Genomic DNA, 14,750 nt, shown 5'->3' on the forward strand with positions numbered 1-14,750 from the left:
ATTAAAATCCCAAATTTTGATATGGTTAGATAATTACACAATGAATATTTGTGATTATATTTATATATTAATAGAAATTATTAATATTACGAATGACTCTTAAATTAAAATAAAATATTTAACATAGTATTTGAATTATAAATTTATTAATTAATGTAATATTGATTTCTTATTTAATCAGTTTCAAATAATGATATATGATAAACAAATAATCTATTAAGTATCACATTAATTAACAAATTTATAATTCAAATATATATTAGAGAATTTTAAAATTTAAATATCATATAAAAAATTTTACTATAATTTATGAACTATTCATAATATTATCCCAATATCAAATATAGTAGTGTCAATTTTCATTGTGGAATTTTCACATAATGGGTAGTTTCCTTTGTAGTTTAAAATAATTTAATTTGCCTCAAGAGGATTAGCTTGCTGGTCATGTTTTGGATCATATACTATGTTTTCTAAAAATGAAATTTGTTTGGGTCGAATGGTAAATTTAATTTAGTTGGTTCTTATAATAACTTTTAAAAAGTGACATTCAAAAAATTTTATATTCAAATGCCAATACTTATAATTCTTTTTCATATTTTTAAGGTTTGACCGCTTTTGCCAAAAAAAAAGTTTTGAGATCATTTGTTCCATGTTTGTCTACATGATCCAATTTCAATTTGGATTTTGTTTTCATGTAAAAAGACGGGGACAATCAAAATCTACAACTGACCTTGTGATTTTGCCAAATGGCTAATACACATTTATCATTATCAAAATGATTTTTAAGTTCTTCAAGTTTATGATCATAAAAAAATGTAATACACATTTTGTTTCATCAGAAAACAGGATTACAAGGGTAAATTCAACATTTCTATTGTAAAAGATGTTCAGTTCTGTTATTATCGATGCATGTAAAAACCGTACCATATTTGCAGGCCCAAATACATTTCAACTGGTTTCTGGTTGTCAATAATAGATTTCAGAAGGCCTAGATATCTTATTTAGTAAGAGTATCACATGAATTATGTCACCTTGAGAAAGTTGTTGATCGGATCCCTGGATTTTTAAGACGATATCTCAATTGCAAATGACAGAACCAGGATAGATAAACTCATAAAGACTGCAAAATATCACCATGTCAAACTCATAAGACTTGCATTGCATGTCTAACCGGAAATTTAGATTACCTGAAACTGCAGGTTCATTTGTGATCAATATGATTATCATCTATATTTGACAACCAACGAGATAAATTAAACTCCATTTCCATAATCTTTCAGCAGATCATGAAAAGTCTTATCGCAAGAACTCGTCCTTGAGAACTTCACCAAATGCTTCCTCTCACACAAAAGTAGTAAGAACTATTAGTAATAATTAACAATAACAACAGAAGACATACAAGGATAAGATAAACAGAGGCTAAAAGTTTTATGCCAATCAGCATCAGAATCACACCATAACATCACAGATATTTAGATTCGGAGAAAAACACCCTGGAGGAAAAATAATATCAAAGTAATCACAAAACAAAATTATTGCTACTCCAAAGCTAGTACCACAAAACTAGACAAGGTAAGAAGTTATTATCACTTAAGAATGAGGCAGAGATCCCTAGGTAGTGAGGATAGGAGGGAGATAATCAGATTTGGCACCAAGAACATGAGCCTTTGTGTCAGGGAAGAACTCAAAACCTGGCAGTTCAGTGACAGTTCCATCACTAGAAACACCAGTTCCATCACTAGAAACACGGATGGGGTAGCGGAGCAGGTGTCCAGGCAAGTCTCGGTCAAGTGACTCGCTTGAATACAGATCCCAATATTTGTCAGCAATCTGGTTCACCTTCCTGACACACTCCTCACTTTCTGGAGATAGGAAGGTGTCATCAAGCATTCCAAGGTGCTCATACCACAGAGCCAATCGGAAGCCATGGACCTGACCTCGTGCTGGTTGCCTAACTGATAAATGATATGGTTGATAGGCTCCCATGGCTATCTCAGAGTCTCTAGCACCATCCATTGATCGTTGGTTGATGTTGGCTGATCCAATTATTATGTATTCATCATCAACTGCAGAAATGAAAGCAAAGTAAAATGAAATGTAGGAAAGAAAGAAACATAATAAAGATTGAAAGGATCCTAGTACTCAAATGAGATTCAAATGAAAAAGCCTTTTTTCTTCATTATTTTCTGCAGCATTATGTTCTATAAGTTACACAATCATAGCTCCCGATGCCACTCTAATTCAAAGGAGATTTTCATCATGACCCAAACCGTAGTGGATATATTCTGCAAAGGCTTGTTATTTCATAAAGAAATTTCAACTTCAGTGTCTTTGTCCCGCTAGTGGTTTGAAGAGTAAAGGACCTCGTACCATATCATCTATTATCCAGAAACATAAATTCCCCCCAAAACCAAAACTAATATTTAATAAACAGCAGTAGCTGAGGTGTGTGCAATTGCGTTATTTAAGGTTTTCATCACCTACCAATCATCATTTTGGCATGAACATAGATCATGAAACGACGGGCCTCCTGGGCTCTGGCATAATCTGTATCAGGCTCTGGTTTTTCAGAAGGTTCATATTCTCCACTCTTCTTCACCTCCCGGTTCCCAAGGCAGAAGAATGTTAAATAGTTTCGGGGATCCTCCTCAATACCCTTAGCTCTGAGAGCCTGAATAACATCTCTATACATCATGTCCATCGTCCTTTTCTGCCAATCTAATATTGCCTGAACTGATGCACTCTCCGGGATTCCTTCTGGCCACATAGGAACGACAACATAAACTGCAAACCTCTCTCCCGCCTCAATCTTGCTAACAATCTTAAGCGAAAGCTCTTTTGGAATCAGATGCAAAGCATTAATATCCTCAGGCTTAATGTCATCAGGACTCCAGCCAAAGGAGCTTCCAAGGAAATACTGATTTTCAATGTAGATATAATTCTTTGCTCGTCGGATAGCATTAATATAGGCATCCTGAATACTCCTGTCAATTATATTGTCCTTTCCACTGACAAGCCCAGCCCTGGCAGCATCTTCAGGTGTCTCAGGGAAACCAAAAGCAGCCCCACCATCGATTGATCTAAATAACTGCACATTCCAAGTCTCATGGTCATCAGGGAATGTAACTGGAGATGGGGGAATGATATCTTCAAGTTCCCTCAGCTGAACAAGCACATCTTTACCACCTTGTTGTCTCCATCTTTCCTCAAAATTGAACAAGACATCCCAAGCAATTGGCCCTTCAAGTCGAGAGTGGATATCATGCCAAGGTTCCCTTGGACCACCTTTGGTGATTGAAGCATCAGCAAAGTTTGGCTGATGAAAATCATCATGGTGAGCTGTGTCCAAGGTCCTGAAAAGGGAATGGAAAGGTGTGTCATATCTCCCATCACAAAGATCAATACCTCCGACAAAGCTCACAATTCTCCTTTTCTGTGTATCTCCATTGGGCATTGCAGCATCCACCACTACAATCTTCTGATGATGAGTGAACATGGTAGAGATTTGTAAATCCTGGACAAAACTTCCACCATCATCTGGATTACGAGGGCATAAGACACAGTTGACCTCAGTATCCTTGAAGAAGTGTTCAGTTTCCTCATCATGGGTGGCCATAAGCCCATCCTTCTTCAGCAAACCAACAGATGTTCTGTCATCCCAAACAAGCATATTAACCCTGACACCTTCACTTGCTTTGTTTTTAAGTAGATCACCAAGAGAGATGTCTCCCCCAGGCTTTGGCCTTCTTGAATCTCTCACCAAAGTGATCTCGGTATAAACAGACCAACCAGTAATGTAGATCAAGTGTTTGGCATTGGTGATAGCGTCGAAAACATCTTCCCAACATCTATGTGGCTCAAAATACTTGCCTCCGGCAAGAGGAATTTTAGGAACGAATCCATCTGGGATATGAGCATCCTGGTATAGAGAAACCTTACATCCTTGTCTCTGTGGATAAAATGTATATGGAACTCCAGGAAATTTTCGACTTATGATACCATGATCCCAGTTGCGGTCCTTTGTCACATCAAAATATTGAAGCTTCACATGGATTTTAGCACCACTTTCCAAGGGATTCTTGTCTTCATCCAGGATTTCAACCCACCTATCCACTTCCTCCCCTGTTAAGAGATCCTCAACTGGTATATATGCTCTTCCAATGAGTGTAGCTCCGATAGGATTATCATCTTTGACAGTGAATACTACTTTGGAAGCTGTATGGGCACAGTAAATGTGAAAAGACTCATACCACCTAGGGTTGGAAATTTCTTTTTCTAATGTTCTGGTTCTTCCAACTCTAGCCCTTTCAAGATCAATAGTAGCATAAATCTTTGGAACTCCTTTGCCAATACCAATCTTCTCCTCAACATTTGCCATCAGCTGCAAAAAGAATTTCACCCCATAAGATACTTGAAGACATAAACGAGATGATATATGTTAACAATTTAAAGAATGAGAAGACAAGTTAAAACAGACAAAGTCATCATTAAGATGCCATCTTCATTCAAGAATACAAAAATTCAGCTCTGAATCCTTGCACTGTGAAACAGGTATATATTTTAGAACAAGAAAACTGAACAAGACATAGGTGACCTAATCAATAGAGCGGCCAAAAGAAAAGGATAATGTCTGTTGCAACAGAATGAGTGAACAAAACAAACATTTCAATAATAAGATAAATAAATCTTCCTATAATCTTCAAGAAATATAGCCAACTATAAATGTATCTAAGGACAGTAAAAAAAAGGGTATAGAAGGTTTATATTTAAATGATATAAAACAGTAAAAACCATTCCCAGAATCAATACAGGTATAGGAGAAGAATGTTAACAGCAAAGGTAAAATGTCACAGGTTAAAGGGCAGAAATTCAGCCTGCGGATTCCACTCTAAAAATAGATGTTGAAGTTAAGTAAGGCTTTAAGGTTCCAAATTCTTAAAGTAATTATAAATGTCTAGTTACTTCCAGGTCGGAGTTAAAGAGCTATCTAAAAATGTTTGCTGCAAAGTAAAAAGCACCACAAATAAGTATCAAATGCATTTTTATGGAGAAATATTCATTTATTTCATAAGGCCTGACATATGTTATCAAGAGACATATCTGATATATTTAAAAGTCAAGAAAATGAATTTATATAATTTGATTACAAGAGTATCCAATTATTATTGACATTTGACTTATAAACATATTTATTCACACGCACAGACAAACACACAACACACAATCACACATGCACCTTCCTTTGCCACTTGAACTAACAATGGCCTTACAAGTATAGATGCTAGATATATGCATTTTCCACCATATAAACTATTCAGAGGACCAGAACTCATGGATATTGTAGTAAAACAATCCAACCAACAAAAAAGAAAAACAAAGACATTATTTCGTCCTCCTTTTCTGATATAGTCTTGGAAAAGAATGCTTGCCACGAGCATCTTAGAAAAGAATGCTTGCTGCGAGCATCTTAAAGCATTTCCTTTCTTTAGAATCATCCAAATTGTTTCCTATATTTTCAAAAGGTCTTTTGCATGATTGTTCAACAGTGAAACAATCTCCAAACACACTCAGTTTATCTAGTATTAGTCTTCAACAATGGAATTACAGAATGGAATATCTTCAGAGAATGCGGTAGGCCCTACTGAAGGGTTGCACAGTACAAGGTCTAAATCTTATCTAATACTCCCACTTCTGGAAAGATCCATATATCTTAATTTATTGAGAGACTGTAATCATTCAGAATTCAGATTATCCAAAAGGAAAAAGGGAACAAAAAAAAACTCTATTATGTTTTCAAGACCTTATCTTTTCTAACTCATAAGATCAGAATCATCCCATTACTAGTTTTCTATGTTTAATTCCAAAAAAACCACAGAATGGGTTACTATTAAAATACCAGAAAAACTGATTAGCCAACCAAAACAGTCCCAAAAAAGGTACACAAAGTAACAATATCAAAGAAGAAATAAACAGTGATCCTGATCCAGCGTAAAAAAAAATTATACCTTCCGGAAGAAGTGACCACCTCCACCATCACTATGAAGCTTATCAACTTCATAGATCGTCGCATGTAAAGTCCCATGGAGCAATATCTCCGCCATTTCTTACCTAAAGGAACAAAATCAATTCAACCCAGATAAACATATTTACGTATTCTCCTTATCAACACAGAAAAAAAAAAAGAAAAAAAAAAGATTGAGATCACTCCAAAAAAATCAATGGAAACAGAAATGATGAGTGTTAAAAAAAAAATGAAGACTTGAAAACCAGAGTGATTAATGGAGAAAAGGAAAAGCATAGATTTAAAAGTACCAACTTTGTTCTAAAGAGATCTTTGATCAGAGACTGAAGCAGCACAGTATAACGATTTCTTTTTTTTTTTTTTTTTCCTTTTTATGCGTTCGGATCTGATCTGATGCCCTTTGGGTTTGCACTTACATTTGCAGAATTACGCGTATTTAGTAATGGATATAAAGTAAGGTGCACATGTGTTTGGCCAAATAAAGGCCGACAAGGAAAGAAAGAGAAAGAGAGAGAAATCCGAAAAAAACTGCCCGTAAAAAGCTTCCACGTGGAGGAAAGTAAATGAGAGAGAATTTATTGCATTTTATTTTATTATTTATTCATAATTATAAGATTGCTTTCGTTTTGTTTTGTTTGTAATTGTGGAAATGGGTTTGATGTTTCCTACAATTTAACTATGGCAATGAATAAGGAGAAGAGTTTTGCTATTTTGTCCTTTATGATATTGATGGGAAATTTGGCATGAAGGCGAATAGGAGAACCGTTTTGGCTAAACACCAAGACAAGAAAGGACAAAACAAAGGAAATGGTAAATCGCAATTGGCATGTTTGATCGATGACATTGTAATGTTTGAGTTTGAGGACTATTAAAGAAACTATGAAAATGGATTAGATATTTGTATTTTTTTTTTAAGCTAAAAGCAATATTACAATGATTAATTTAGTTGTTAATGTAGTTTTTTTAACAGATAATAACTAATAAATCTAAAATTTAAATTTAAATTTCAACATTGCAATTTTTTTTCTTTAAATTGTGACTTCTTTTATACCAAAAAAGCAATGGCACATAGTATGTTTTTGATTAAGTTGTTAATGGTGCACAAAGATTTGCTTTGTTAGATGAAAGGATTGTGGTTTTATTTTAAGTAGAATAACCAAGTTAATCTAATTTCATTGTGGTGATTGGGGTCAAATCTATTATAGTTTTCTAGTATTTCATAAATCTAAAAGTGACAAATTCAAAAGGTTAAAAAAATTGAAAGGATAGGATTGATGAGATTGATAATTGAAATAATCCAAAAAACTTTAGACTTTAAAACATTTATTATCATATGTTAGTACAAATATAGCTATTAGGTAGTTAAATATAAAGGAAATATAGCTACCAATTTTCCTCATAGAATCAGCGTAGACATTTCATTTTATTCGGGATCTTTTAAGTCACTTACGAGTTTCTTAATTTATTTTTAGCCCATTAACTCGTAATTCATTTTTCAGGCTTATTAAGAAAGTTATGGGTTTTAATTAGGTTTGATTGGTTTTGGTTTGGACCAAAGAGCTTGATTTTTTTTATTATCTTTTTATTTTAGATGTTACTCCAAAAAAAAAAGAGAGAGTTTGAATAAATAGTGATTTTAAAATTTTAGATTGAGATAGAATTCTTTTAAAGATAAAATTGGGATTAATTTTTAAAGTTTATTAAAGATAAATCTTAATTTAATGGAATCCCTTATCATAATTGGAATTGAACTCCCTGTATAAATGCACAAGAATCGATGAGGAAGAACTAGTGATCAATTCCAAAATCATCAGCTTCCTCGTATCATCACAAGCTTATTTTCATTCCTTTTCCTACATTTAACTTAGTAGCCAACGTAAACAGACAGAAGCAATCGAGTGAAACTCGATAAAAGCAATGCAAAGAAAAAATCGTAGGAATAAACAAAGAAAAAAATCAATCAAATTCCTAGCAAAACTCTAGCAAATACCCAACAATCACAAAGAAATAGCCTTAACCCCCAAGTGCAAATACAACCATAAAAATCACTTTCAAAATAATCCATAACCTAAAAACCCAGAAAACACAAAAGTTACAAAAGTCTGTAATTTTTGTCCTAGCAATGGCAATGCCAAAGGTAACCCAAGGTGGAAATGTTATTTAGGAAATTCAAATGGTGAATATGAAGAGTATGACAAGTGTAACAACATACTGAAAATGGAGGGAATAGGTTGAAATAGTGGTGGAAGATCACGAATTTAGCCTTAGATTTAGGCTGTTAGGGGACGATTTGTGAAAAACTGACCCCAAATTCGAGATGAAGAGGTTATAGAAAGCTTTTCGATGAATTTTAAGATCCAATGGTGATCGATCGATGATGGCTAGTAGTGGTGTGAGAAAGCTAGTATGGAGAAGAATAATCAGTTTTTACGTTTGGTTTGAATGCTCGGCCTATATTATCTTGTTTAGAAAAAGGTTGAAGAATCTTAGAGAGAGAAAGCTAATGTGAAAAATAAAAGGAAATCATAGAAATTAGCTTTTATACTGAGCCAAAACAGTAGTTTTGGGCACTAAGGAAATCGGATCCCTTTAACCCATTTCAATGGTCCGTGCCTCGACCCATGAAAGGTCCAACTTGATTCTCTTGTTAAGATGCTAGGTTGATTTCCAAGCCACTGAGCCGAGCCAAGCTTCTAAGTTTCTAGGCCATTAAACCAATGTTGAGTCAAGTTACTTTTTCTGGCCGTTAATCCGAGCTGGCAACTTTTTGGTATATATATATTTTTACATTTTGTATTTTATTCATTTGTTTAAGTTAAAATTGTTTAGTTTAAATAAAATTAATATAAAAAAAGCAAATTTATGATGCTTACCAAGCAATAAGAGGATTTTCATAGGTTTAGAAAATTTTTTTAAAATTATGAATTCTATTAAACTATTAGAGAATTTCATAATAAAATTTTGTAAAAAATAAATTTTCAATCCTACTAAACGATTGGAGGATTTAAATCTTGAATTATAAATTCTACCAAACTATTGGAAAAGTATAAAATGAAATTTTGCAAAAAATAATTTTTTTTAATCCTACCAAACGATTGAAAGATTTAAATCTCGAGTTAAATATTATCAAATTATTGGATGATTTAATAATCTTTTTTTAAATTTTCATGGATGAAATTTTGAATAAAAATCCTACCAAACTATTAGGGAATATGCATCGAAATAAAATCCTAACAAACTATTGGAGGATTTTATTGATTATTTTCAAATAAATTTCTTGGTAAATACATTTCATAGGCTGGCAAAATACTTCAACTCAAATTGAACTTTTTTTACTTGTAGCTTATAATGGGGGAGGATTAGGGTGGCTTACTAGTTTGCCATATATAAGGATGTGAAGAACAATTTGAGAACTTTTAGATTATGAATCCAATCCACAGGTAGTAAAACATGTGAAGCCAACTTTAAGTTAGAGCCATGTCCACCCATCAGTAGAATATAACCATAGTTTAAGACATATAAGTGGATTCTTTAAGCATTATTTGTGTCAATCTTATGAAGGATTGAGAAATTTTTTTTAGACTTTTATTTACTATTAAACTGTTATATGTTAGACTTTAATACAATATCATCAGCGTATGCATTCATCCATGCATCATAATATGAAAAACATTATTGCATGCATCCTTCTATACATTATTATGAATATATTCATGTGTTTAAGCATCATAACTTATTATGTGTCAAGCATTCAAAGCATACATCCATTCATTGCATATAGGACTCTTAAGCAAGTTAGGATAATCTTGAAAACTTCTTTGCATGCACACTTAGTAATATAAGCATACTGATTGTGGTACGCAAGATTTAAGGATAGATCAATCTTCTAAGAATCCAATTCAACCCAATCGTTATTAGTACAATATGTGGGCTCAAGCTAGACGAATAGAGCAGTAAAAGGAGAATCCTTTTGAGAAAATAAAAAGGGCCTAATAAGAGCTTAATGAAAAGTTGAGCAAAATCCTAAAAGCTTTATACAAGTTGAATAAGAAAAAAATCATAGAAGAAGGTGCCAGTCCATAAGACCATCAATCACAAGATGTTGTCAACCCTTTATACTCTCTTGAATATGGCTTATACCAAGCACAATCTTTTTAAGGAATTTTCTTATAACAATTCATTTTTTTTATAAGATATACCTATATGGGATGCCATCGGCATTAACTCAAGAGCAGTACCAAAGCTTTATTAATCTTGTTTTCATAGAAAAAATAAATAAACCAGTTTTAAACTTCAACTCAGATGACCTAAAAGAGAAAGAAGAGTTGAAGCTAAAAGAAGTCGAGATTCTAAAGGACTCAAAAGCCAAACAAAAGATAAACATGTTAGAGGAAAGGTTATGAGCAATCAAAGGGATTGATTTTTATCACTCCATAGATATAGTTGGCATCTGCTTAGTCTCAGACATTGTAGTTCCACCAAAATTCAAGGTCTTGGAGTTTGAAAAATATAATGGTATAAAGTATCCGATAACTTAAATCATTATGTATCAAAAAATGGTTGTTTATACTAATAATGAAAAGTTGTTAATGCATGTGTTTAAGATAGTCTTACTGGCTCAACTACGAGGTTGTACGTTAAATTAGATAGAACTTGTATTCACTCTTGGAAAGAGATTGCTTGGGCATTCATTACACAATATCGCCACATCATAGACTTGGCTCTTGATCACCTTTTTTTTGAAAGCATGAAGAAAAAACGTAATACAATCATTTAAAGAATATGTCCAATGGTGGAAAGATGTGGTTACTCAAGTTAAATCACCTTTGATTGAGAAGAAAACCATGCTATTATTTGTTAGTATCCTAAAAGCACTATACTATCAAAAGATAATAAGAAGTGCGATGAAAAACTTCGCTAACATGATGATCTTAGAAGAGATTATTGAAAATTTCATCAAGAGTGGCAAACTTGAAGAAAGAGAGACCATTAGTACAAAAAATAGAGGATGTCTAAATGGAAAGAAGTTAAAGCTCAAGCTATGAGTTTTAAGGGGCAACAATTTAAGAGTTATACTCCATATCCATAACCTATTCATTTTGTATACTACACTATTGTTAATAGTATTACAGAAGTCCTTTACTAACCTATTTCATATCCAGCTTACACTACACCAGTTTTGAGGCTTAACAACCAAATGAGTAATTTGAAAAGATCTAAGAATAACCAAGAGAGAGTTCACATTGATCTTATCCTCATAACATATACTAAATTATTTTTAGAATTGGTTTAGAACAACCTAGTATCTCATATTCATTTGAAACTATTGAAGCCACCCTATCCCAATGCCACATATAATTACCACAATGGAAACATGGGTCATTCTATAGAAACTTGCTCAATTTTTAGGCACAAAGTGTAAAGTTTGATCTAAGTAGGCTTTGTGAGCTTCAACGAATCAGAAGAACTAAATGTTAACAAAAACCTTTTGCTTAATCACATAGGGGTATAATTTTAGGAAAGTTATGAAAAGACTAGCTAAAAACTGCTTGTCATTTTATAATTTTTTTTAGAATAATGTTATTTTTTTATGTAATAAGATTTGATTTTTTCATCATTTTAATAAAATGGGGCATATGATACATTTTATTACATTTTTTCTTCCATCCAAATTACTATTCTATGCTTTGTTATTTTACATATCCATTTTATTCTCATTCTCAAATTTTAGATAATGAATGTTTAAACAATGGTAACAATAATTTTAGAATTTAATTTTGAAAACTCATTCATATTGATAAGCTTGATCTATAAAGATTATTTGAGCAAAAAAAAAAAAGATGTGTAAAGAAAGCATATATCATTCATGGAAAAATAAATAGACATTTCTTGTAAGCACCTACCAATCTGCCTTTGTTTAATAAATGATCTTCAAAGAAAGCATTCATATTTGAGATGAAAAATAACCAATTTTCTTTTACCATTCATGAAATCATCAATTGCTACCCTTTTTGAATCTATTATGATTTTTTTTCTATATAATCTTAACCAAATATTACTTTTCATTTTTGGGGGCAAGTTTTAAGAAGAGACCTATTTTGAAAGAAAAAAACAAAAGATCACAAAAGGTTTTAAAGATGGAAAGTAAAAAAAAAAAAGAGAAAGAAGAACATCTTTACAAAAAAAGAAAAGTGAATGCCACAAATGACCTGGAGGCAAAGTAATAAGAATCTTTTTATAAGGAATAAGATGAAAAATATGTGAAATGATGTGGAAAGGGGCAAAATGTCAAGTTACTGCACATGATTAGAAACGATCTTTTGGTTTGAACACTTTAAACACATGTTTTAAGCCTACTTTATCCATTTTTTCATAACCTCTCAGTGTAGTCTATGTTATGTCTTAAAAATCTATTTTGAGCAAATGTAGATACTTGAAGTGAAGGATCGTATGTTGAGTCAAGACATGCTTGTGATAGAGTAATGAGATCGTGATCTATTCTCGTATTTTAGAGATTGATATCAATAATGGATAAAATGAAAAGATATGAGAAAAAAAAGTGAAAAAATAGAAAACATAAAAAAAGACTCAATTTGAAAACCTAAAAAGATGAATTGGATAAAAAAACATCTGAGCTAAAAACTAGAAGGGTAGTTAAATATGTGAAAGATCAATATCATCTGAAAATCCTTCAAAACTAGGATAAAGTTTGATAAACTTAAAATGATTTTGAAAGTCAATGGAATGGGTTTTTGAAAAAAAAATTGAATTAATGTTAAAAGTTGTTTGAATATTCATTATTTGAACATTGTTACCATTCAAATACTTATCCTAGTGACATATTTTGAATTTTTTCTTTTGCCTATTTGTTTTAGTACCATATTCATTCCTATATTAATTACCCTTTCATTAAATTTACCTTATCTTATCTCATTTTTGTATCCCTTAGAATAAATTAAGTAAATGTATCATTGCATTATATTTGTTATGAATTAAAATGATAATAAATAAATAAATAAATGATAATATCCATAAAAGATTCTTCTAGTCTTTTGAGAGAAATCTAAGATGATAAGGGTAAAAAAACAATACGAAGGATGAAAAAAGCTTAAGAAGATGATTTAAAAAGGCAAATATGGAGACCAAGTGATAAATATGGTTATGGATTAGTCAATATAACCAGTGAGTTGTAACCAAATTATGAAAATAATATGGATCAATTGATAAAATTTTTATTGAGAAGCTAAAAATGAAAATATGAGATGGTTAAGTCTTGAGAACTTTATTACCATAATTGGAATTTTATGGCATTGATAATAGTGACATCTATATTATATTTGCATTGTTGTTTGAATTGTGCATGTGCATAATTTGGTGAGTATATAGATCATTATTTTGAATATTGCACTTGTAATGTTGCTTGAACCATGCGTTTACATTATTTAGTGAGAATTTGAATTGTTGTATTTGTATCATTTAGAAGGCATTCACTACATATAAAATTTAACTTTGGTGAGAGGTTGAGAATTTTAATTCTCAAATAAGGAAAGCTTTTTAAGATGAAATTTTAAATATCCAAAGAAGGAAATTTTTATGACTTTTTATTTTTTTGAAGAAAATGTTTGAAAATTTGAAGTTATGGAGCTTTTTTAAAGAGCAGTTTCAATGTTGAGAATGATTTATAAGACCTTCGAGCATAATTTCTAAGAATTGTCAAATACAAATCTTTAAGCTTTAAATATGAATCTTTGGATGTAAATCTTTGAATTTTTCATATGTGAATTTTTGAAAATTTGGAACCTATAGTTTTTCAAATAAAAATTTTTGAAATTTTTAATATGAATCATATGAAACTTCAAAATTTTTTGAATGTGAATCCTTGAACTTGAATGTGAATATTTGAAATTTTGGATGTGAATTTTTAAAATTTTTGAATCTTTAAAAATTTTCAAATTAGAATCTTTGAAATTTTAGATACAAAATTCTAAAGTTTTTCAAATGAAAAGCTTTGAATTATGGGTGTAAATCTCTAAATTTTTTTAATGTGAATATTTGAATTTTAGATGTGAGCCTTAAAATTTTTTATGTGAATCCCTGATTTTTTTAAAGTGTGAATCACTAACAAAAATCTTTTGAATGCGAATTTTTTAATCTTGTATGTGAATTTAGAAATTTTGGATATGGGTTCCTAAAAATTACAATCGCAAATCTTTACAATGATGAAGTTAAAATTCTTGCGAATTCAAAATTTTTGTGAATCTGAAATTTTTGCGAACCTGAAATTCTTGAGAATCATATCTAGCGAATCTGAGATTCTTGTGAATATGAAATTTCAAAGAATCTGAGTTTTTGCAAATATGAGTTCTTGTGAATTTGAAAATTTTGGAATCTTCAATTCTAGTGAATATTCAGTTCTTGTGCTCTTTGAATTCTTGCTAATCTTCAAATCTTGTGAATCTTGAAAATCTTACAAATCTTTGAACCTTGCATTGCAACCTTTAAACTCAAATTGTGAATTTTTTATTTTCAATTTTTATTGTAAATTTTCAAATGAAATTTTTGAATACTTTGAATTGTGAATCTTGAAAGTTTAGGATTTTATAGTTACTGTCAAAAATTTTTTGAATACTTCGAATTGTGAATCTTGGAAGTTTTAGGATTTTATAGTTATTGTCATGTCAAATTTAGATGTAATAAGTGTCTATGTCTTGCACAATTCCTATTTCAC

At 31.3% G+C, this 14,750-nt stretch overlaps 1 protein-coding gene across 1 annotated transcript; it reads right to left on the reverse strand.

Moving 5' to 3' along the window:
* Positions 1-1,352: 1,352 nt before the first annotated feature.
* Positions 1,353-6,409, reverse strand: LOC111280725 (phospholipase D alpha 1-like). The gene is made up of 4 exons (XM_022868154.2): positions 6,317-6,409; positions 6,006-6,108; positions 2,485-4,381; positions 1,353-2,066 (listed from the first exon to the last, which is right to left on the reverse strand). Exons 2-4 carry the CDS (start codon positions 6,099-6,101, stop codon positions 1,612-1,614), a joined length of 2,448 nt encoding a protein of 815 aa, XP_022723889.2. The 5' UTR covers positions 6,102-6,108; positions 6,317-6,409; the 3' UTR covers positions 1,353-1,611.
* Between the last annotated feature and the right edge of the window lie 8,341 nt (positions 6,410-14,750).

The sequence above is a fragment of the Durio zibethinus genome, chromosome 28 (assembly GCF_047325235.1).
Source record: "Durio zibethinus cultivar Kanyao isolate XHJ-2024 chromosome 28, ASM4732523v1, whole genome shotgun sequence".
In the NCBI taxonomy this organism is placed as follows: Eukaryota; Viridiplantae; Streptophyta; class Magnoliopsida; order Malvales; family Malvaceae; genus Durio; species Durio zibethinus.